The 23,059-nt window shown below is 50.4% G+C and overlaps 1 protein-coding gene across 1 annotated transcript; it reads right to left on the bottom strand.

Annotated features, from left to right (window-relative positions):
• Window positions 1-10,622: 10,622 nt before the first annotated feature.
• Window positions 10,623-13,532, bottom strand: LOC125941920 (uncharacterized protein K02A2.6-like). The gene is made up of 3 exons (XM_049659795.1): window positions 12,594-13,532; window positions 11,795-11,918; window positions 10,623-11,149 (listed from the first exon to the last, which is right to left on the bottom strand). Exons 1-3 carry the CDS (start codon window positions 13,530-13,532, stop codon window positions 10,623-10,625), a joined length of 1,590 nt encoding a protein of 529 aa, XP_049515752.1.
• Window positions 13,533-23,059: the final 9,527 nt, after the last annotated feature.

Here is a 23,059-nt window from a genome sequence, read left to right on the forward strand (position 1 = left end):
TTCAGAGCTGATTGACTTCCTTCGAGGCCAGCCTCCCTGGATTGCATCATGGACGTTTGATGGCAGACGTCAACCACAAACCGTCGTTGGTTGGCAAATCACAATTCAGGCTATTTGTCAACTGTGGGACGACCTCTCCAAAAATTACAATTTTGAATACCTGCTAACACGCAGACTTCAACAGGATCCTCTGGAGAACATATTTGGCCACATAAGGCAAAAGCAAGGTTGCAACACCAACCCCAATGTAGCACAATTTATTTGTGGCCTGAAGCACATCTGCATAAGAAAACTCTTCAAACTGTCAGAATACGGAAATGTCGAGGATGATGAATGTGACCTCCTTCAGGAGCTCTCGCCATTCTCCCTCGCTAGTGCGTCTCTTGTGGATAATGAGGAGTGTGCACAGCCTGGCGACTTTCCCGCTCTAGACGATCTATCTGAACTTGCGACCAACATTCACTCCCATATTATTGATGACTCCGCTACATATTATGTAGCTCGTTTTCTCATCAAATACTTTCTTCGGAATGCACGTGATACTTGCAGTTGCCCACAGATATTGATAGACGACAGCGAGACACTAAAGGGGACCCATCAATATTTCACAATGCTCAAAGCATACCACGTCCCCAGCAAACTTTTCGGAAATCTAACTGTTCCATCGGAAGCAGCTTTTGAATACGTACAACTTGAATGTCACTTTCTTGCCATTATTGAGGCCACTGCACATCACCTGAAAGTGTCTGATGTTTTGTATCACCATCTCTCAAGTGTTGGCGATTTTCATTTCTGCTCTGCTGGGTGTCGCGAGAAGTTTCTGAAAATGTTTTGCCGGGTTCGTTTATGTTGGCATGTGCGTTTTGTGAACCGAAACTTAGATAGGGTTAGGTTCCAGTCTTCAATTTCAGGTATACAGCTTGACAAGTTCAAAGCTTAGCAATTAGCGACTGCTTTACACAAAAGCATTCAAGTTGAACCGAATCCTGCAATAGCTTTGTTATAGTCATTACTTCGTTACATCAGACCTCATTATGGCCCTCTATCAAGTTCAACGGGACTAACCACTCCTTCGTTATGTCCATTCTTTTGTTTACCCACTATGAAGAGTATGACCTTAAAAAGAAATTATGCTTGGTAGCCTCTCTGTATTTTTGTAGCATATGCGGGCGAACTCTGCACGTTAGTGTGCGTCGTCGGTCACTATGTGCACTTTATCTCTCCAGCTCAAGTAATATAACGATAGCAAAAGCGCGTGTTGAAATATATTCAAGCGGGTAAGGAACACAGTATGAAGTGGGCATGGTTCACATTTTCATGCCTTTCGTATATTAGCTTCTCGTCAACCTCCTCACCACGCCCATCAAAACTTTTCATAAGATTGTCCAAAACTGCAGCTGTTGATGGGGTTGCGGACGCTGCCCCTTTATTATCATAGCTTGTGAGTCATAGCGCACTGTGTACAGCCTTTGTGAAAAATAATGACAGTGATAATGCACTGTACAGCCTTTGTGAAAAACAATGACCATGATAATGCACTATGTACAGCCTTTGTGAAAAACAATGACAGTGATAAGGCACTATGTACAGCCTTTGTAAAAGAATGAGTGATAATGCACTGTGTACAGCCTTTGTGAAAAACAATGACAGTGATAATGCACTATGTACAGCCTTTGTGAAAAACAATGAGAGTGATAACGCAATATGTACAGCCTTTGTAAAAAATGATGACAGTGATAACGCACTGTGTACAGCCTTTGTGAAAAACAATGACAGTGATAATGCACTGTGTGCAGCCTTTTTGAAAAATAATAAGCGAAAGTGGTTTTCTTCGGCTGTTAGCCCTCTGATACCGCTTTGTAGCACCAATTAAGGTCCACAATTTTGGATAAGTGATGACTACCATCTATTTCAACTTGGAAGCGTCACAGCAACGCCCAGACGCAAGTAACTTGGGCTCTAAGTTTTTGATGAGAGCGACACATAAGAAGAGGCAACAGGTCTGCAAGTGTTGTAGCATAAAGTCTGTCTTTCACATTGTGGGCAAGCTGCCCTACCTTTCCGAGGACGAACAGGCAACGTTGAAGCATCAAGTTCACTTTTTTTTCTCATTTTGGGCAAGTTGCTCTTAAGAACAGCCAACACACTGTATTTTTGCTTTTCTGATATATTGTGTCATGTGGTTTCTGTACGCTTTTTCTTTTCTGTGCATTACTTCTGTTAACCCGAGTCGTGACTCGGGACTTTATTGCTGTGTATACGTCACTTCTTCCTTCTTTATCAACTTTGTGCGCTGAGTTTTTGCCATAGATCCATATAGATCCTTACCCACTTGCCCAGTGCGTCATTCTTCACCAGCTTGTCGGCTACTGCCAACTCTAGCGATGTGTGCGTTGTCTGTGTTCTCACTCTATTCGTTAGAATTTATTTGTAAGTCTAGATGCATTTGTTGTCTACTTTGCATTTTTGTGCGATGTTCTTCTCATTTTGTGCTTTTTATATGCTCAGCCTCTACCTTGCCTTGGAATAAAAACATTGCGGGTACTCTGTCTCTTTGATTTATATATAGATTGACCGCTTGTTCCAAAAGAAAAGCGCGATGAATAAAGCCGTAGTGAATTATGATTACCTGCATATCTTTCTATTATAACTTAGTCGAAATAAAGATTACGTCATGACCTCAATTCGCACGCAGTTTTGAGCTAAAACAAATAGGGAATCGCTAAATCAAAACGACAAACAATAGCATTGCTATTTGGGCGGAGAAAAGTGGTCTGAAATCATTAACTTTCGCCATAGCCAAACGTCGGTTGCGCACAGTAATCCAAAATTCGCGCCAGTGAAACCGAAACGGGAAGCGCAGGCCAGTTGCTCTCACCAACCACCAGGTGCGCTAGAGTCGATTGGGCCGCCGGGGTCTATGGGAGTGTCCACTCTTTAACTTTTTTTTCTTTCTCTATGGTGTTACGCTCTAACCCATGGGTTCTCAAAGTGGGTTCCGCGGAACCCTGGGGTTCCGCCGGCCCCTGCTCGGGGTTCCGCGAGCCACTGATAAATTTTCCGTGGTCCCGCGCTAACCAAGTGGCTAAAACGGCGAAAATGAGGTGCGCTCGATCTACAGAACCTCCGTTACTCACGCCCGAGTGTCCAAAAGCACTCACAGCGCGTAACGGCAACGCGCGAACTGACTCGTGAGGTACGGGGGGGGGGGGGGGGTAAACCGGTGGCGGCCGTGTGGGCGCCGTGTCTTGAAAGCGATCGGCGACGTGTAAAAAGCAAGACTGTACGAAGCGAGAGACTTTTTCAGAATTTTTTTCACATAAACTGCGCAAACTTTTCACCACATATTTTTTCCTGCCTTTTTGCATGTTCCATAGTGTATGCTAAAAATAATTTGAATTCCTAAGGCACATATTTAAAAAGAGCACCTCCAAAGTTGGCAAAAAATGGATTTTTTGTGAGATTCAGGCCACATTTAAGCCTTAAGGCGCTCTAGATAAAATATGTCAGATAGCTCAATATGCGCATAGAACTCTTAGCTTGTGATTTAGAAGCTTTTATTCGAGTAATTTTGTTTGAAGCGAGAAAAAAAATTTGAAGTCAGCAATGAATATCATCAGTAGTCACTGCGTTCGTGCCGCCGCTCCCCTCGTCGTCCGCGCGTTGTCGGCTGCGCGTCGCCGTCTGCCGACCAGCAGACGGCGGCTAGTATATGGGGTGGTCATTTTTAAGATTTATGGAATTTTTAAAAATCGCCTGTAGCAGATATCATAATTCTAGTCATTGAGCTGGATTGTTCTGACGCGGACAATACTTGCATGAGAAATCGAAATGCATATTGAATAATTAAACAAACAATGCTAATTACCTAATAATTTCTTCATGACGCATATTGCAATTTACAAATTGCAGCCGCCAAGTTTGAAAGAGGCATCCACTTGAAATTAATTTCCAGGATGACACCAATTTTGAGGTGTTATTTCCTAAAGTGTGGGATGAAATAGGTGGGCGTACCGGTTACTTTTGTGCTTCAATGCACAGATTAGCATTTTGTTAAATAAATCGAAGTTTCGCTTGAAAGCGAAGTATCGATTGCCATAGCAAATTAGTGGACAGCTATAGGAAAATCTGGAAATTTGCAGGTGCAAGTTGGAATCCGCTAGCGCAAGACAGGAGTAATTGGAGTTCGCAGGGAGAGGCCTTCGTCCTGCAGTGAACATAAATATAGGCTGCTGCTGATGATGATAATAGGACGCAAGGATAGTAGTTTTATCGGCCGTATAAACTTGTAAACATAGGCATACGAAGTAAATTAAGAAGCTGGTGACACGCGTGCACAAGCAAACACGCACACCTCTCACTCGATGACCGCGGGAACTCGCTGTCAAAACGTTGGTGTGGGGTAGCACGGCAGCAGCACCCGGAGTAGAAGGCTTCTCCCTTCTACGTGCGGAGTAGGGAGGGGGGGGGGGGCGTTCTACTCCGGGCGGCTTGTATCTTGAAAGCGATCTGCGTCGTGGACCGAGTCCGCCCTGCGCTGTGATTTCGCAGCTTAGTTCGCGTTGATGGGAGTGCCAGCACGAAGGTCAATTCGCCGGCTGCTGTTGCCGCGCTGCCTCGCCCGAACGCTTGGACAGCGAGTTCCCGCGGTCATCGAGTGAGATGTGTTCATGTTTGCGTGTGCACGCGTGTCACCATGCTTGGTAATTTACTTAGTATGCCTATGTGTACAACTTTACACGGCCGATAAAACTAGTACCCTTACGTCCTATCATCATAAGCCTATATTTATGTCCACTGCACGACAAAGGCCTCTCCAATTACTCCTGACTTCCGCTAGCTGATTTTCATCTTGCGCTTGCAAATTTCCTATTTTCCTATAGCTTTCCACTAATTTGCTATGGCAATCGATACTTCGCTTTCAAGCGAGACTTAGATTTATTTAACAAAATGCTAATCTGTACATTGAAGCACAAAAGTAACCGGAACGCCCACCTATTTCGTCCCACACTTAAGGAAATAACACCTCAAAATTGGTGTCATCCTGGAAATTAATTTCAAGTGGATGCCTTTTTAAACTTGGCGGCTGCAATTCGTTAATTGCATTATGCGCCATGAAGAAATTATATTAGGTAATTAGCAGTTGTTTGTTTAATTATTCAATATGCATTTCGATTACTCATGCGAGTATTGTCCGCGTCAGAACAATCCAGCTCAATGGCTAGAATTATGATATCTGCTTACAGGCGATTTTTAAAAATTCCATAAATGTTAAAAATGACCACCCCATATACTAGCCGCCGTCTGCTGGTCGGCAGACGGCGACGCGCAGCCGACAACGAGCGGACGACGAGGGGAGCGGCGGCACGAACGCAGTGCCTACTGATGATATTCATTGCTGACTTCAAAAAATTTTTTTCTCGCTTCAAACAAAATTTACTCGAATAAAGGTTTCTAAATCACAAGCTAAGAGTTCTGTGCGCATATTGAGCTATCTGACATATTTTTATCTGGAGCGCCTTAAGGCTTAAATGTGGCCTGAATCTCACAAAAAATAAATTTTTTGCCAACTTTGGAGGTGTTCTTTTTTAAATATGTTCCTTAAGAATTTCAAATTATTTTTAGGATACACTATAGCAACATGCAAAAAGGCAGAAAAAATATTGTGGTTGAAAAATTAGCGCAGTTTATGTGAAAAAAATGTGACAGTTTCGCCCTAAGGGCGAAGCAATGAATGCGATAGCAACACAGCAATGTCATACGGAGTAAGGTGAGCGGTTTTGGTAGCAATATGAATTGTAGTAAACATGAGCTGATTAAGTAAGCAGGTGTGCTGCGGCGTAAGTAGACCGACATGAAGGGAGACTCGATGACCACGAGAAGGCGCGTGTGAAACGGTGGTGTTGATGAGAAGCGCTTCCCGTGGGCAGCGCGTGCGAAGGGACACACCTGTAGCGCTGCACTGCCGATCCGGGCAGCATTGCATGTGTAGCGTGCGTTGGAAAATGTGGCCCGACTATTACTAACTGAATGAACAAGCGTGGTGTGAGCGCGCACAAACAAACATGAATAGATCACACTGAATGACTGCAGACAACGACTGTCAAAACGCTGGCAGCAAGCGCATACGCCGCAGCAACGGGCGAAGGTACGTGCAGTCTATCGCTTCAACGAAAACTGAGCGGCGAATGCACGGCGCATAAAGGTCAGAGCCGTGTGGAGATAAGAGACGGTGCGAGCGAGCGACGAGCGCGGTTGTTGGCAGAGTGGAAGTGCCCCCCCCCCCCCGCTCCCTCCGGCGCTGGCTTCCCGCTTCCTTGCTTGCGCGTGGGAGATTGAGTGCGTTCGCTCTCCGTGATAGCGCGCGTCCCCGCACGCTTCCGCTCGGGCATACGGCCCGCGGCGAAGATTTTATCTATAGGGAACCTCACGGCGACGGCGACGACGACGGCAGAAATCCGGTTGAAGTGTCCATATAATTGCTATCGCAATAAAAATTTCTGAAAACGCAACATTTCTTGCTTTTTTACTGAGCCAAATAAACGCGATAATTTCTAAAATGCATCCAGTTCTCACATTATATGAAAGAAGGATGCCTCTAGAATACTCTAAAATAAAATTTGTTATTACACCTACTTTAAGGCTTGAATAAAAAAATTTTCCTCCAACCAACTAATGCTTCTTCGCAGAAAATTCAAAGAGCACTCACGTGATGAAAAGCATTTTTTTCGACCAAAATACTTTGGTGAAACCTTATTCACACAATAGCCATCTAGCCCAATTTTTTTTCAAGAAAATCAACGATGGCTTTTGGGCTGGGACGTTTCGCATGGAAAGACCCATGTCCAAGGTCATACGGCTGATAAAACTACCTTGAGTCGACCCCTTGGCTGCTTCGCATACTACTCAGGGTTCCCCTATGGGAAGATGGTGGAATTTTTTTTATTATTTAACTGTCTCCTATTTCCCCGACGCGCGCGCGTGTACAAAACGCATTAGGGAGGCAATGGCCCAATTTGACCTGCCGAGGATTCCAGCGCCATCTGGATATAATTTTCGCAAGTAAACTACCCGAGGGCGCAGCTGTAGGACTGTTAGGAATGCTGGAAAAGTGGTTTGTGTTTGAGTTTCCTCATAACGGAATTATGGTTTCGCGTACATTCAAATTACAAACCGACGCCACCATGTCTGTAGGTTGTGGTTAAGTCGTATATTACAGTTTTCCTGACGGATTTCACTGTGAAAACTTCAATTTTTGTTCACCAAAGTCTTGCACCTTTTGGAGGGCCTGCGCAGTTGGGATGTTTCGGGATGATTGTCTCCGCCACGTGCGCCGACATCGCACGCCGACGCCGGATTTTTAGATGCGAAGCAGCTTATGGCGGGGGCTTTGTCCGTCCCTCCTTCCGTCCCGCGGCGTCCCACACCCCCACAGTGCATGCGCGTCCCCTCCCCTCTCTCTTCTCTCCTACGCTCCCCCCTTTCTCTCGACTAGGAATCCTCTACTCTACGGAGCGGCGCCTGCGTCCCATACCCCCATAGCGCAAGCGCGTCCCCTGCCCCTCTCGGTCCTCTCCTACGCTCCCCCCTTTCTCTCCTCAAGGAATCCTCTACTATACGGAGCGGCGCCCGCGTCCCATACCCCCACAGCGCATGCGCGTCCCCTCACCCTCTCTTTCCTCTCCTACGCTCCCCCTTTCTCTCCTCTAGGAATCGTCTACTCTACGGAGCGGCGCCCGCGTCCCCCGCGTCCCATACCCCTACAGCGCATGCGCATCCCCTCCCCTTTCTCTCGTCTCCTACGCTCCCCCTATCTCTCCTCTAGGAATCATCTACTCTACGGAGCGGCGCCCGCGTCCCATAGCAGCACAGCGCATGCGCGTCCCCTCTCTCTCCTCTCCTACGCTCCCCTTTTTCTCCTCTAAGAATCCTCTACTCTACAGAGCGGCGCCCGCGCCCCATACCCCCACAGTGCATCCGCGTCCCCTCCCCTCTCTCTTATGCTACCCCTTTCTCTCCTCTAGGAATCCTCTACTCTACGGAGCGGCGCCCGCGTGCCACACCCCCACACTGCATGCGCGTCCCCTCCCCTCTCTCTCCTCTCCTACGCTCCCCTTCTCTACTCTAGGAATCCTCTACGGAGCGGCGCCCGCGTCCCATACCCCCACAGCGCAAGGGCGTCTTCTCACCCTCTCCTCTCCCACGCTCCCCCTTTCTCTCATTTAGGAATCCTCTACTCTACGGAGTGGCGCCCGCGTCCCACACCCCCACAGTGCTAGCGCGTCCCCTCCCCTCTCTCCTCTCCTGCGCTCCCCGCTTTCTCTACTCTAGGAATCCTCTACGGAGCGGCGCCCGCGTCCCATACCCCCACAGCACAAGCGCGTCTTCTCCCTGTCTCCCTCCTCTCCTATGCTCCCCCATTTCTCTCCTTTAGGAATCCTCTACTCTACGGAGCGGCGCCCGCCTCCCATACCCCCACAGTGAATGCTCGTCCCCTCCCCTCTCTCTCCTCTCCTACGCTCCCCTTCTCTACTCTAGGAATCCTCTACTCTACGAAGCGGGGCGCACGACAGGTAGTGCGAAAGCTGCATACTCCGCTGGGGGCGCCACGGTAGTTCCGCTGTATGAAAATGACGGAGCGCGCGCGCCTCATTCTCTCTCCTGTGCAGCGCCGCGATAGAACGCGGTCTTCAGCGTGCTGCGACAAGAGTTCGTACCGGCGAACCACGGTGAATTCATGGTGTGCTCAACTTGCAAGGAGGCGTTAACGTCGGGCAAGGTGCCGGTGATGAGCGTGACCAACGGCAACCGCTGCCCAGCGAAATCCGAGCATTTGCCCAAGGTGAAACCGGTCGAAGAACGGCTCATCGCGGCGCGTCTGCCGTTCATGAGCACTCGACGCCTCACGCATCTGCCCGCTGCTTCGCATCCACACATAGTTCCCTTTAGCGGGAGATGGAGTGATTCTTTAGGACAATTGGCCCCTAACGCTGTCGCGTGAAAAAATGTCGCAGTTTCACCCGAAAGGCGAAGCATCAATTACGATAGCAAATTAGTAGAGAGCCATACGGAGTAACGATAGTAGTTGTATCAGCTGTATAAACTTGGACATGCAGCAGCACCAGCAACTCGCAGAACTGTTGTCGACGCCGTCGGCATCTTGCACGCGTTCGCACCGGACGCGCGCGGCGTTGGTGACTGTTGCGTCACCAACTCTGGGGGCGGCTCAGAGGTTTTCGAGAAGATCAGAACGGTACACTCGTCGAGCAGCGTCGGAAGGCTATACCACCTTCTCGCCTCCCAACGTTTTTATAAAATTACGCATTTGGTGCCGCAGCTAAAAGTCGCATCCCCTCCCTCCCTCCAGTCCCCCCCCCCGGCTTTACGCGCGACGGAAGAAGTTGCGTTTGCTCTATATATATATATATATATATATATATATATATATATATATATATGGTGGTTGTAAAGGAGGAAATAGACGCTTAATTCTGCAGTCCTTCAGGGAACATGGCGGAGAACGCGCGTTCGATCTCCACCATGCGTTCGCTCCCTCTGAAAGTGTGCGTCCCTCACGCGCTTTCACTCGCACATAGAGCATACGGCGCGCTGCGACGATTTAATTGCCGTTGTCTTCATACGGAACCTGACGGTGACGCCGACGGCAGAAATCCGTTTTCAGTGTCCATATACTTGCTATCGCAATAAAAGCTACTGCCCGTGCCACGAATGTCCTTCAAACCGATGTTGCCACACTGTCGCTAAAATTTATTCCGTCACGCGCAAAAGCGCCTTCGCGGCTTGCTCGGTGCACTTCTCGGCTGATTTCATTGACCGCAAAAACCATTGCCTTAGCTAGTGTCCGAATTTCCGTGTTTACTGCAAACGCCGCCCTTTCAATTAAATACCCGTGCCTTTCAACCTCTGGCACCGTGCACACAGCGACTTGCATTATCTTTTAAACATTACGCATGTGTGGTAACCCATCTGGCTATTTGCTTCGCGATCCCGGTCCCCCGTATTTGCAGTACTTCAATCACTCCACCCATTATCGCCTCTCCTCCAGTATGTCCAACATGTGTTCCTTGGCTTTCGCTATCACTTCCCTAATCGGATTTCCCGGAAGTGCGCTAATCTGGACTCGCTGGCCTGCACCGACCCTCTCTATTATCGCCGATTCTACGTTACGCATGTCTGAATCGCCAACAAAGACAACTCGACGCATTTCCTCCTCGTCGCCGCCGAAAGTTGCACTGAAGGCCGCAATGTCTACCCCTCTGGTTTTATCGCTACCCTTCTCTTTGGCGTCTTCGCCCACGGCCGGCTCGTTAGTGGTAGCCACCTCGTGAGCATCACTGACGTGTCCGCCAGTGCTTTCCGGCGGGGTGGTTTCGGATTCCTTACGTGTTCTCTCTTCGAAGCCAGCGCCGTTCGCGGTGCTCGCATCGAAGCGTTCACCGCTGTAGCGCGGGTAACAACAACAGACTCAGTAGGTGCAAGCAGTGGAATGCTTTATTGAAGATAGCGTGGCTGCTTTTATTCTCTGTGCATCAGCACGAGCATGCGCACTTCGGGTTGCGATAAACGGGCTTGCGTTGTCGCGATACGGCACTTCCTCCCCTTTAGAAGCCTAGCCTGTCGGGAGGCCTCCTTGTGCGCGTAGAACGCCTAGGAAGTCCTAAGCCCGCCGGTACACTGGAGGTTACTTCACTGGAAGTCAGGGGTGTACCAAGTGATCCGTCTGATGATGGTTCAGCGTCGTCCACTGGAGAGGGTTGATCACTCTCTGTGACTTGGTTGTCTCCGGGCCGTGTTGCGTTGAATTCTTGCTTTACGTCATCCGCTGCGAGTCGTGGCCGCACTTGGTCCACGTGACGGCGCTGCACCCCTCCTGTGGTGTCCACCGTGACCATACGCCTACCTCTTGTTGACGTCACCGTGTCGGGTAACCATCTCTGGCCAGCGTGATTATACTGCCGTGACCAAACAGGCGCTCCCCGTAAAAAGACTTGTGACAACGGTGCCGGGGGTCTGCTCACCGTGGGATCCCGTGCCACCTCTTCCTCTGGAAAATGTGCGCTTAGGCGGGTCCTGGGTAGAAAACCCAGCAACATCTCGGTGGGCGACTTGCCATCTCGAGTCGGTGTTGCCCTGTAGCGTAGCAAGAACTTGGAAATACAATTGAGCAGACTTCCATCCTTATTTTTCTTGATACCTTCCTTAATGGTGCGCACTGCACGCTCCGCCAATCCATTTGACTGTGGATAGTATGGAGCGGAGATAACATGACACACATGGTTATCTTTGAAAAATCTTTCAGTCACTGAACTGTTAAATTGTGGCCCATTGTCGGAAACGACTGTATGGGGCAGACCAAAACGCGCGAAGATCCCTCGCAATACTTCGACTGTAGTTTCTGCACTTGCTGTCTTAAGGGGTACTGCCTCTATCCATTTTGTTTCCGCATCTACCACCACCAAGATCATGTGACCTTCCACTGGCCCTGCATAGTCGATATGCAGGCGAGACCATCGTTTGGTGGTTTTCGGCCAGCTTGAAGGGACCTGTTCCGCTGGCATGGGCCAACATTGCACGCATTGCTGGCAGCTTTGTACCAGCTTCTCTATGTCGTGGTCCAATCCGGGATATCAAAACATCGTACGGGCTAGGCGCTTCATTGCAGTCATGCCTGGGTGGGTGTCGTGAAGTTCTCTCAGAATAGGTACCCGCACGGTCTCGGGCAGCACCACACGATGACCACAGTATATTAGACCTTTGCTCACAGTGAGTTCGTATCTGCGGGTGAAGTACGGCTGAAGGCACTGTTGCTCCGGCCCCAGCTGGTTTGGCCAACCACGAAGAATCCACGTCTTCACCTGTCGGAGAAGCATGTCCTCGCTCGTGCTGTCTGCAAACTGCTGCGCGCTAAGATAGAAATCTGTCAAAGCTTGCGCATGTAGCACATATTCGACGGGATCATCTTTACCAGGGTGCCTTTGCTCCGGCAGCGGCAAGCGGCTCAAAGCGTCGGCATTCGCGTTCAATGACCCTTTCCGGAATTCTATGTCATACTGATACGCTGATAAAAGGAGCGCCCAACGCTGTATCCTGGCCGCCGCCATCTGTGGAATTGGTTTCTCGGGATGGAACAGCCCTGTCAACGGTTTATGATCCGTTATCAAACAAAATTTATTACCGAAAAGATAGTCTCTGGACCTTGTCACCCCGAAAACTAGGGCGAGTGCTTCCTTTTCCAGTTGCGAGTAATTGCGCTCCGCCGGCGTCAAGGTTCTAGAGCGAAAAGCTATGGGATAGTCTTCGCCCTTGATGCGGTGGGACAGCACTGCGCCCAAACCGACCGGTGATGCATCACATTCCAGTCGAAGGGGTTTTCGCGGGTCATAGTGGACAAGAAATTTAGCCTTGCCTAAGGCCCCCTTTGCTTCTTGAAATGCGCTGTCCTGCGATGGCCTCCATTGCCATAACACCCCCTTTGCCAGCAAGCGATATAAGGGAGCCAGCGTCGTTGACAAGTTGGGCAAGAATTTAGCATAATAAGTAACCAAGCCCAAGAAAGATTTCAGCTGGCTTACCGATGTTGGCTTCGGCGCGGCCAGTACCGCCTCGAGTTTATCTTGCAGAGGATGCAGACCTTTGGCATCGATTCGGTGCCCCAGAAACGACACTTGTGCTTCCCTAAACCGGCACTTGGCTTTGTTCAACTTCAAGTTGTGTTCACGAAGCCGCTGAAACACCTGCCGCAGTACCGATGTGTCGTTTTCCTTCTCCGCCACAATGATGTCGTCGAGGTACACTTGAACATTCGGCAAACCTTGCAAAATCGATTCCATGCGTCGCTGGAACAAGGCGGGGGCTGAAGCAATTCCAAATGCTAGGCGATTGTAGCAGTAAAGGCCCCGGTGTGTGTTGAGTACCGCGATCTTTCTAGCTTCGTCGTCCAGCGGCAGCTGATTGTACGCATTCCGCAGGTCCAGAGTGCTGAAGACTTCGCCTCCAGAAAGCGCCGCAAATATGTCTTCAACTTTGGGCAGGGGATACTGTTCCAAGTGCGACGCCGGATTGACTGTCAATTTTAAATCGCCGCACAATCGTATATCGCCGTTCTTTTTTGCTACCGGCACCACCGGTGTTGCCCAATCTGAAATGCTTATCGACGAAAGCACTCCGTCTTGTACAAGACGGTCGATCTCGGTTGAAACCTTGGAGCGCATGGCATAAGGCACTATACGTGCCTTACAGAAACGTGGGCGGACTCCTTCTTTAAGGTGTAATTGCACAGGGGGGCCCTTGCAACAGCCAAGCTTGTTCTCGAAAAGATCGGAAAATTCATCGAGCAGATGCACCATCTTATCACGAACAACATTTACACTCGAGGTGGTTTCAGTGTCCCAGAAGGACACACCCGCCTTACGGAAGGACTCTATCGTGTTCCGGCCGCAGAGCAGTGGTCCGTTACATGCCACCACGATTAGCGTGCTGGTCACAACCGTCGATTCAGACTGAACCCTCATGGTTATCTGGCCGACAACTGGTAATGGCCCGAGGAAGCATGTCAAGCGCAGCGATGTTCTTTGCAGTGACGGCCACCATCTGCGATGTTACGGACGCTAGCGGTCATAGCATCGGTGGTATTCTCCTACAGCGAGATGAGTCTTCACGTGAGAGGGTCGTCGCTTACGCAATCCGCGTACTGACGAACACCGAGAAGAATTATACCATCACTGAGCAGGAGTGCCTAGCTGTTGTTTGGTCGGTACAGAAATTTCGACCGTATCTTCACGGCCGCCATTTTACCACCGTTACGGACCACCATGCCTTATGTTGGATTTCAACGCTCAAGAACTTGACCGGACGCCTTGGTCGCTGGATTATCCGTCTGCAAGAATAGGACTTCACTATTATCTACAAGTGTGGTAAAAAGCATCAGGACGCAGACGCGCTTTCTCGCTGCCCGCTTCCTACGACGCCATGCCATGATTCCGCTCCTGCCCTCCGCGACAAGCTTTCGGACCGTCCTTCCCCGCATGTGTTGTCCTTAACCGCTCTTGACCAGATTCCTTCTGATGACCATGGATCGCTCATATCTCACCAACTCGCTGACCCCTACTGTCGACGCATCATTGACCGCATTCAGGGAACTTCGCGCCCACCCAACGCTCGCCTTCGTCGACAGCTCACGCAATTCAAGCTCGACTACTGCGCCCTGTACCGCCATATCTATCACCCTGATGGTCAACGCTGGGTGCCTGTTCTGCCTCGCTCCCTTCGCGCTAATGCTCTTAAGGCCTATCACGACGACATGACTGTTGGTCATCTTGGTTTTCAGAAAACATACGACCGCATCAAAGGTCGCTTCTACTGACCTGGCTTATCCACTAGTGTAGCGCGGTACGTCGCTTCCTGCGCCATTTGCCAGCTCCGAAATCTACCAACATCAGGTCAAAGCGGAGAGCTCCAACCAGTCCCGTGTCCATCGGCACCATTCGAAGTCGTTGGTATTGATCTGTATGGTCCCTCCCCTTCCCACGACTCTCACCGGCAATCGATGGATAGTGACAGCCGTCGACCACTTGACACGTTACGCCGAAACAGCTTGCGTGACTTCGGCGTCGGCTTCTGAAGTGGCTGCATGTATACTTTGAGCATTAATCCTGCGTCACGGTGCTCCTCGTGTCATCCTGAGCGACCGTGGGAAGGCATTCCTTTCACAAATCGTAGCCGAATTGCTCCGAGCCTCCGGCACCACCCACAAGACAACCTCGAGTTACCACCCTCAAACCAACGGACTAACTGAGCGCTTTCATCGCACGCTCTCCGACATGATAGCCATGTATATTCAACCAGACCACACAAACTGGGACGCAATGTTTGCCATTCGTGACTTTTGCGTACAATACTGCCGTACAACGCACAACTGGTTACTCGCCATTCTACCTCGTCTATGGCCCTTCGCCCTCTTATTTTCTTGACGTCTCCTTCTTCTCCGCCCCTGTCACTCCAGCTGCATCCTCTTGTGAACAATATATATCACGCCTCCTCCACTGTCGCCAGCACGCCCGCATCAATACTGTAGCACGGCAACAGGACCGCAAGGACCTCTAAGACGCATCCCATCGCACAGTGTTCTTCCGCCCGGGCGATGAAGTGCTACTCCGGACACCAGTTCGCCCTCCTGGCTTGTGCGACAAGTTTCAGTTTCGGTTCATAGGCCCATACAGAGTCTTGGAGCAGACTTCTCCCGTAATTATCTCGTCCAACCTATTGTGGTTCCCACTGACCGCCGCTGTCGCGCTGCCGAGATTGTCCACGTCTCTCGCATGAAGTCTTTCACAAGGCGTTCGCCGTCCCTTTAAGTTGCGGCCAGGCTGGCCGCTCGCACGCGGGGTAAATTAGTGTGGGCATTTCTCAGTCACTTCTTCGTTGGCTGCACATGTTCATCATCATATCGGCTTCTTCGTCTTCATCGCTTGTGGGGACTCATCTTGAGACTGATCTTTGCCTTGAGTGTGATCGGTCCGCCACGTCTTCGCGGCGCATCAAAGGTCGTGTTAACGCTACGTCGCAATATGTTCTTCGGTATGACGCTGACCGGAGAACCAGTCTCTAGAATCATTCGCAATTTCCGGCCCTGCCATGTCAACTCCTCCTCGAGAGGCTTCAACGTAGCTCTGTCGGCGGAGCTGTGAGCGACAACAGCCAGCAACATTTCTTCTTCGCTCTCACCTTCCATTTCCTCGACGGCAAAGGCACCACGTTCCCGAGAGCGGCCACTGCTGCAAACCTTTGCCAGATGACCTTTCCTGCCGCAATGGTGACACTTGATGTTTCGATGGCGGCACGTGTGTGTCGCGTGGGGACCGCCACAATGCTCACATGAATGGTTGTTCTTTGCAGTGTTCCACTTTGTCCAGGGTCGTCGTCCTCGCTGCAACTGTACAACATTGATGCTGGTTCCCGTGGTCACTGGGTCTGCTTCTCGCATGTCACGAACGTCGCCTAGCGCCTTCACTGAAGCTATGGCAAATTCTTCTGCCTCCTCAAAAGTTAGCTTCTTCCGTGTTAATAGGCAGCGTCGTGCATCGTCGTCCCTGATTTAGCATACTATGCGGTCTCGCAGCATACGGTGCAGCGAGTGGCCGAAGTTGCAACTTTCCGCCAGTCTCCGAAGGTCGGCAATGTATTCCCGAACGCTCTCTCCATCCCTTTGCTTACGCACGAAGAACGAGAAACTCGCCGCAATTTCATTAACTTGAGGATTGTAGTGTTCCTCCAGGTATTCAACCACTTCATCGCAAGTCTGGCTGTTAACCGACACGGTTGGAATGCGCCCTTGCAACATGCGCACGACATTATCGCTCAATGAAGACACCACCAGAGCTCGGCGTTTGGCCGCGTCAGTAATTCCATTGCCTTCAAAATAAGCTTCCATCCGTATCCTGTACGTGCTCCAGCTGCTCACCGTCTCGTCGAAAACCGGTGGGCGAGATGCCATCATTCGATCCTGTCAGTCGCAGACCACGCTCACATGAAATCGCATCTTCGTCGCCCCTGCTGTAGCGCGGGTAACAACAACAGACTCAGTAGGTGCAAGCAATGGAATGCTCTATTGAAGATAGCGTGGCTGCTTTTATTCTCTGTGCATCAGCACGAGCATGCGCACTTCGGGTTGCGATAAACGGGCTTGCGTTGTCGCGATACGGCATTCACCATTGCTTTGTGGAATGGTGGTCCGCAGCTTGATTTCTCAGCTGGCTAGCTTAACTTCTACTACCTTCCTCCTGCTCGCTCTTGAGCTCCTTTTTTAGCTTTCCAACTCGCTTATTAGCTTATCCTTCTCCGGCTGTTGAAGTGTAGACAGACTATTACAGCTTGGTTTGCATAACACCATGGCCGAATTAATCGAAGCCCAGAAAGTTGGTCAGATCGAACGACTGAAACGTACATTGACAGGAAGGCACGTACTCAGACAATTACGTTACCCAACATCAGAGTTTGCCTCACGAGAGCCCCTGTCAATCCCCCCAAACATCAAAGAAAACATTGCAGTGGCCCCCATACCTCGGAATAAGCACCTCGAACACCATAAAGGCAGGCGCACTGCACGTGCAATGGCACTGCACCGAGCATACGGCAACGACCTCGACACCTTCTATACAGACGCGGCGTGCTACCCCGAAAATACAGCCAAAGGGGTAGCGGTGGCCGACTGGAGGGGCGAAGCACTATTATCAGCCACAATACGCACTGACAACTGCACGGGAGCGGAAGAATATGCCATAGCCCTCGCCATCAGCGCTCAACCCCCAGATAAGATCATACATATTCTTACAGATTCCGAGCAAGCATGTCGAAACTGCGCACAAGGACGGATTTCACCGATCGCTCATAAAGTTATACACAAGAAGCAAAATATAGTATAGACCACTTATAACGTAGCCGCTTATAGGGCAGGACCGGATATAGTGCGGTCTTTTCAGACTCCCGTTAATTTTCCCATAGCACTCCATGTATACACGTATCACTTATAGTGCAGTTGCGGGAAACGAAATACCGGTTACAGTGCGGCTGCCTGGGAGTACGGAAGTCAGCGGAGACGGCGAACGCTCCCCTCAAACGGGCGCCCCAAGGAGTGCTCGAGGAAGAAAGAGGGACGAAGTGGAGGAGAAGGGCACGTGGTGCGAGCGAACAGCCAGTGAGGCTGTAACCAGAATCTTGAGTGCGAGTCGTGAAATATCACAGCGCGCATAGCGAGCGAGGGCCACGAAACGGCCAACGACTGGCCGTTTCACGATAACGGCAGTAAACGAAACTTCAGCGAGCGAGCGGGCGGCGCCGGCACGGCACGGCGAAGGCGAAGGGCGCCCGCGGAGACCGTGGAATGTGAGGGAGGAGGGCGGCAGGGAAGGGGATTTCGCCTCGGCAACTCCGCCGCTTCGGTGGCTCACCTCGCCCTCCCTCGTAGCTCCCTCACTTTCGACTGTCACCGTGCGCGCCCGCCGCCGTGCAGGCGCAGCCGCTACAGCCGGCCCGGCGCCAGCTCCCCGAAGTTTCGTTTTCTGCCGTTATCGGGAAGCGGGCGTTTGCCGGCGTGGGTAGTTTCGTTGGCTGGCCTGGGACAGCACCGCTGCTTCCCTCTGCGCCGTAGCCGCAGCGTGCAAGGTCAACACGTGACTAGAAAGTAGAGGAAGCATAAAGGAGAAAGAAGGGTTCACTGCCTCTTTCTACGCGTGGCTACGGTAGCGTGGCTGAGACGTCGGCACGTCTCAGGAACGCTTGTTCCGGCGCAACGCAGAATCGGAGACCTTGCCATTTGGGAGAGGGTGAATTGGTCTGCCGCGTTTTTTTTTTGGGTTTGTTCGCGCGTGACATTGAGGGGTCTCCCCTAAGCTTTTATTCCATGACGGTGCCCAATGCCGGTCGGAGGCGCCGCCGCGTTATTTGGTTCGAATAAAGAGATTCGACTGTAAATTGAATACAAACGTTCTAGCCGCATTCCTCGACTGTCTCATACGCGTGGCGGCTCGGTGCAAATGTTTTGCATATGTGCGGGCCTTGAAAATTGTTGCTTTGGTTATAGTTCAGTACCGCTTATAGTGCGGATATTCGCGACTCCGGCTACTTCCGTTATAAGCGGTCTACACTGTATTCCACTAGTTCACCTAGTCTGGACACCTGGGCATGCGTCTCTCCCTGGTAATGAGCGCGTTCATGCGACAGCCCGAGGCCTAACCCTCCAGGCACCGGTGGAAGACCAGTCCAACCCAGAAAAGGTGGAAACGATACCGCTTACATACACGCATATACTACAACACCACAGACTATGCCGTAGAACATTCCCTCCACCACTCGTGAAGCTAAAGCGTGCAGATGCAGCCGGTTGGCGCCAGGTCCAAACTAATACGTTCCCCAGCCTTGCTCTCCGCCATCCTTTTTACCCTAGCCAGTACCCCGATAAATGTCCTTTCTGTGGTGGTCACCCAAACCTCTACCATTCTACGTGGGAATGCTCCAAACCACCCGGCTTACCTAGAATACCCAACCCCTCCCCATTCCAGTGGGAAGCCGCTCTTTCCAGCACAGCCTTCGACGACCAGCGATACCTGATCGACCGGGCCAGCCGGATAGCAGCAGCAAATGGGGCCCTGGACTGAGGGCCTCCACCCTCTGGCACTTCGTTGCAAAATATCAAGTTTTCTACTACTACTACTACTACTACTACTACTACTACTACTACTACTACTACTACTACTACTACTACTACTACTACTTCTCCGGCCCTAGCACACACATCCTACAGATAAAAAATGTCGCGTTCGCTTCGCGTACAGACTAGGGTTCCTATGGTCAGTACTAGGGTTCCTCCTAGTACTGACCATCACCTTGTACTAACAAGACATAACACAAAAGTAACAGTACTTGTATAAAAGAATTCAAATACAATTATTCGTTACCCATTTACATCTAACCAAGAAGACCAAGAAACTGAAACGTGTTAAAAATAGTATCAGGGAATCAGTGTTAGGCCAACACATGCCTGACTTTCATCTTCACCATCTCTGAATATAATCCTCCGTTGCACATCTTCCTCTTCTGTATATATCATCATCAGCTGCAGAGCTTCAACTTCGTGTGGCAGCTCGAGCTCGGCTGGAATAAAGCGGTTCCTTATAGATTGCTTGGTTAACCTACCATTTCTAAAAACCAACTGTGCGAGAAATGAAATAAATAAAAAACGCTTATCGCTTTGTCGTGCTGCTCCTGCTGCGATGAGAAGTCACATCCAATCGGCAAATATGTTCCCTTCAGCGTCACCACTTGATCGCATATCCTCTGATCGCATATTCATCGCATTACATCGCAATCTATCAGCGCATATCCGATCTTGCCTCTGTGAACCGCGGTTTTCTTCTGTGAGGATCCTGGGCAAAAGCAGAGACAAACTGCGCGCGAACTGCAAGAAGCTTTTTACATTCGAATGAATTCAGGATCCAGTCGCGCAGCTACAGATGAAATCCAGTTTCCACCGCCAATGTGTCTACTGCATTGGAAGCATTTGAGGGATTGAGGGTACGGGGTGCGTAACCAAGAAAATGTTATTGGATACTCTTTTATTGCGACAGCCATTATATGGACACTTCAACTGGATTTCTGCCGTCGGCGTCGCCGTCGCCGTGAGGTTCCCTATAGAGAAAATCTTCGCCGCGCGCCGTATGCCCGAGCGGAAGCGTGCGGGGACGCGCGCTATCACGGAGAGCGAATGCACTCAATCTCCCACGCGCAAGCAAGGAAGCCGGAAGCCAGCGCCGGAGGGAGCGGGGGGGGGGGGCGCACTTCTACTCTGCCAACAACCGCGCTCGTCGCTCGCTCGCACCGTCGCTTATCTCCCACGGCTCTGACCTTTATGCGCGGTGCATTCGCCTCACAGTTTCCGTTGAAGCGATATACCGCACGTACCTTCGCCGCTGCGGCGTATATATGCGCTTGCTGCTAGCGTTTTGACAGTCGTTGTCTGCAGTCATTCAGTGTGATCTATTCACGTTTGTTTGTGCGCGCTCACACCACGCTTGTACATTCAGTTAGTAATAGTCGGGCCACATTTTCCAACGCACGCTACACATGCAATGCTGCCCGGGTCGGCAGTGCAGCGCTACAGGTGTGTCCCTTCGCACGCGCTGCCCACGGGAAGCGCTTCTCATCAACACCACCGTTTCACACGCGCCTTCTCGTGGTCATCGAGTCTCTCTTCATGTCGGTCTACTTACGCCGCAGCACACCTGCTTACTTAATCAGCTCATGTTTACTACAATTCATATTGCTACCAAAGCCGCTCACCTTACTTGGTATGACATTGCTGTGTTGCCATCGCATTCATTGCTTCGCCCTTAGGGAGAAACTGTGACAATTTTGAACACTTATCGATGTTGCTGATATTTAAAGACATATAATCTTCTCGATCTAATTTCATTTGTTTTCCTCAGTCAGTGGCCAATAATGCAGAGGAGGCATTTTCCAGAAGGACAATAAATTTGAATTGAATAGGTTTAAAAAGTCGCAGTTTCGCCCGCAAGGCGAAGGATCGATTGTGCTAGCGAATTAGTCAACAGGTCTACGAAGTAAGGATAGTAGTTCTATCGGCCGTATAAACTTGTACTTATAGGACACTGACTAAATTAACAAGCAGGTTTGACGCGCACGCAAGCAGAAGGAAACATAAACAAATCTTACTCAATGAGCACGCAAACTCGCTGTCAAAACCCTGTAAGCACGGCAACAGCAGCGAGTGAGCCGTTCGCATGTAACGCGAACTAAGCGGCGAAAACACATTGCAGGGTGGACCCCGCCGCAGGTGGCTTTCAAGATAGGCGCGCGCGGCCTATGACGCCCCCTCCTCCCGGAGAGTAGCGCGCAACTGGAAGACAGGGTTTCCTTGGCGCCCTTGCGTGCGCGAGGTTGAGCCGACCCTCGCACGCTTTCACTCGCACGTATAGCATACGGCGCGCGGCAACGATCGCCGGTTGACTTCCTACGGAGCGTCACAGCGACGCCGAGTTCTTAATGTGCCTGGAGTGTCCATATAATTGCTATCGCCATAAAAAGGATTATTTACACGATATTTCTACCGTACAGAAGACTGCGTCACCACCGCGCGCACCAGGGACCATGCAACCCCACTGGCTACTGCTCCTGTTGGCCGTGGCTCACGGCGCCGAGAGGCGCACCAGCCTGGGCATTGTCCGGGGCAACCGGGTGCGCGTGCTGGGCACCGTGGTGGAGGAGTACCGGGGCATACCATACGCCCGGCCGCCAGTCGGCGAGCTTCGCTTCCGGCCGCCAGCGCCGGCGCCGCCCTGGGAGGAGGCTGTACTGGACGCCAGCGACGGGCGCACTGCTTGCCCGCAGGTATTCCTGTGGCGTGCGTCCTCTCAGTGTTGAGGCGCACAGTATGTACAGCTTGTTGAGATAGTTTGCGCCCGCTGATCTGTCATGGCGGTATCTTAGCAATGTGCGTTGTTGGGCGAGTGGCTTTACATTCTGAGAGGGTGTAACGAGCAAAACATTTGGCAGGCAGGTGCTCACCTGCGCATCTGAAGCTTATTGAAACCAGCGCGTCAAAAGTATATCTTCCCCCAGCTTGTCAGAGAGGCGAACAGTGAAGACAAGCATCACCAGGTGGATTTAAAGAAGCTTAATCCATCATATCAAATTCAGATTTCCTAATGACACAGAGGTGTCACTGATATACACGTATCTCGGTGGATAAAGTGTGCCTCTAGCCCCCCCTCCCTCTCGGGTGCGACAACTTTCCGAGCAACCTAATACAGCCGCTGGCATGTGAGAACACATCTTACTCCTTACGTCTAAATGAAGCTCTCGTGCCCCATCATCATTGTCTCTCCACCGGATGTGCTTTTTGCCACATTATAACGTAATGTCTCATGCACAATGCCCACAGCGTTGGAACCAAAGGCCCGGCATGCATCTTCTCGCACGTGGTTAAATTTCGCTCCCCCGAAGTACGCGCACACAGGTGACAAAGTTTGCAGAGGCCGAGAAAACAATCTGTCCACCATAATTATGGCGTATTTTTATCTATTTATTTATTTATTTATTTATTTGGTATACCTACATCGCCTGTACGACATCATCGTAGGGAGGTTAAAATACAGGGGGTCACAATGGGAAAATATTAAGCAATATCAAAAGAATACATCAGTAAATACAACATCGGTTGAGCTAACTAAGTACAGCAACATCTAGAGCAGCAGAAAAAAAAGTGTGCACAGTAGCGTATGTTCAAAGATGAATAACAGACCATTCAAAGAATATGGCTCTGAATAGCGTTTTCAATACCAGACGCTGCCATCACTTCATTAGGGAGCTCATTCCAATCGTTAATCGTGTTAGGAAAAAATGAATATTTAAACACATTGGTACGCCACTGATAAGCTCTAAATTTGTTAGAGCTTGTGTTCGTTGTGTTAGAAGTATGTTCGTTCTTGCTCTCCTAGATAAAACGTAATATGGCTCTTTGTGACAG

This window comes from Dermacentor silvarum, unplaced genomic scaffold (genome assembly GCF_013339745.2).
Source record: "Dermacentor silvarum isolate Dsil-2018 unplaced genomic scaffold, BIME_Dsil_1.4 Seq612, whole genome shotgun sequence".
Classification (NCBI taxonomy): Eukaryota; Metazoa; Arthropoda; class Arachnida; order Ixodida; family Ixodidae; genus Dermacentor; species Dermacentor silvarum.

What these genes read in the sequence shown, in the direction of transcription:
- LOC125941920 (XM_049659795.1), bottom strand. Translation starts at nt 13,532, where the DNA reads ATGAGGGTTCAGTCTGAATCGACGGTTGTGACCAGCACGCTAATCGTG. An exon ending in CCGCGCCGAAGCCAACATCG is followed by an intron (nt 11,919 to 12,593) that starts GTAAGCCAGCTG and finishes CTTAGCGCGCAG; the next exon opens with CAGTTTGCAGACAGCACGAG. An exon ending in GCCGTACTTCACCCGCAGAT is followed by an intron (nt 11,150 to 11,794) that starts ACGAACTCACTG and finishes TACGCTACAGGG; the next exon opens with CAACACCGACTCGAGATGGC.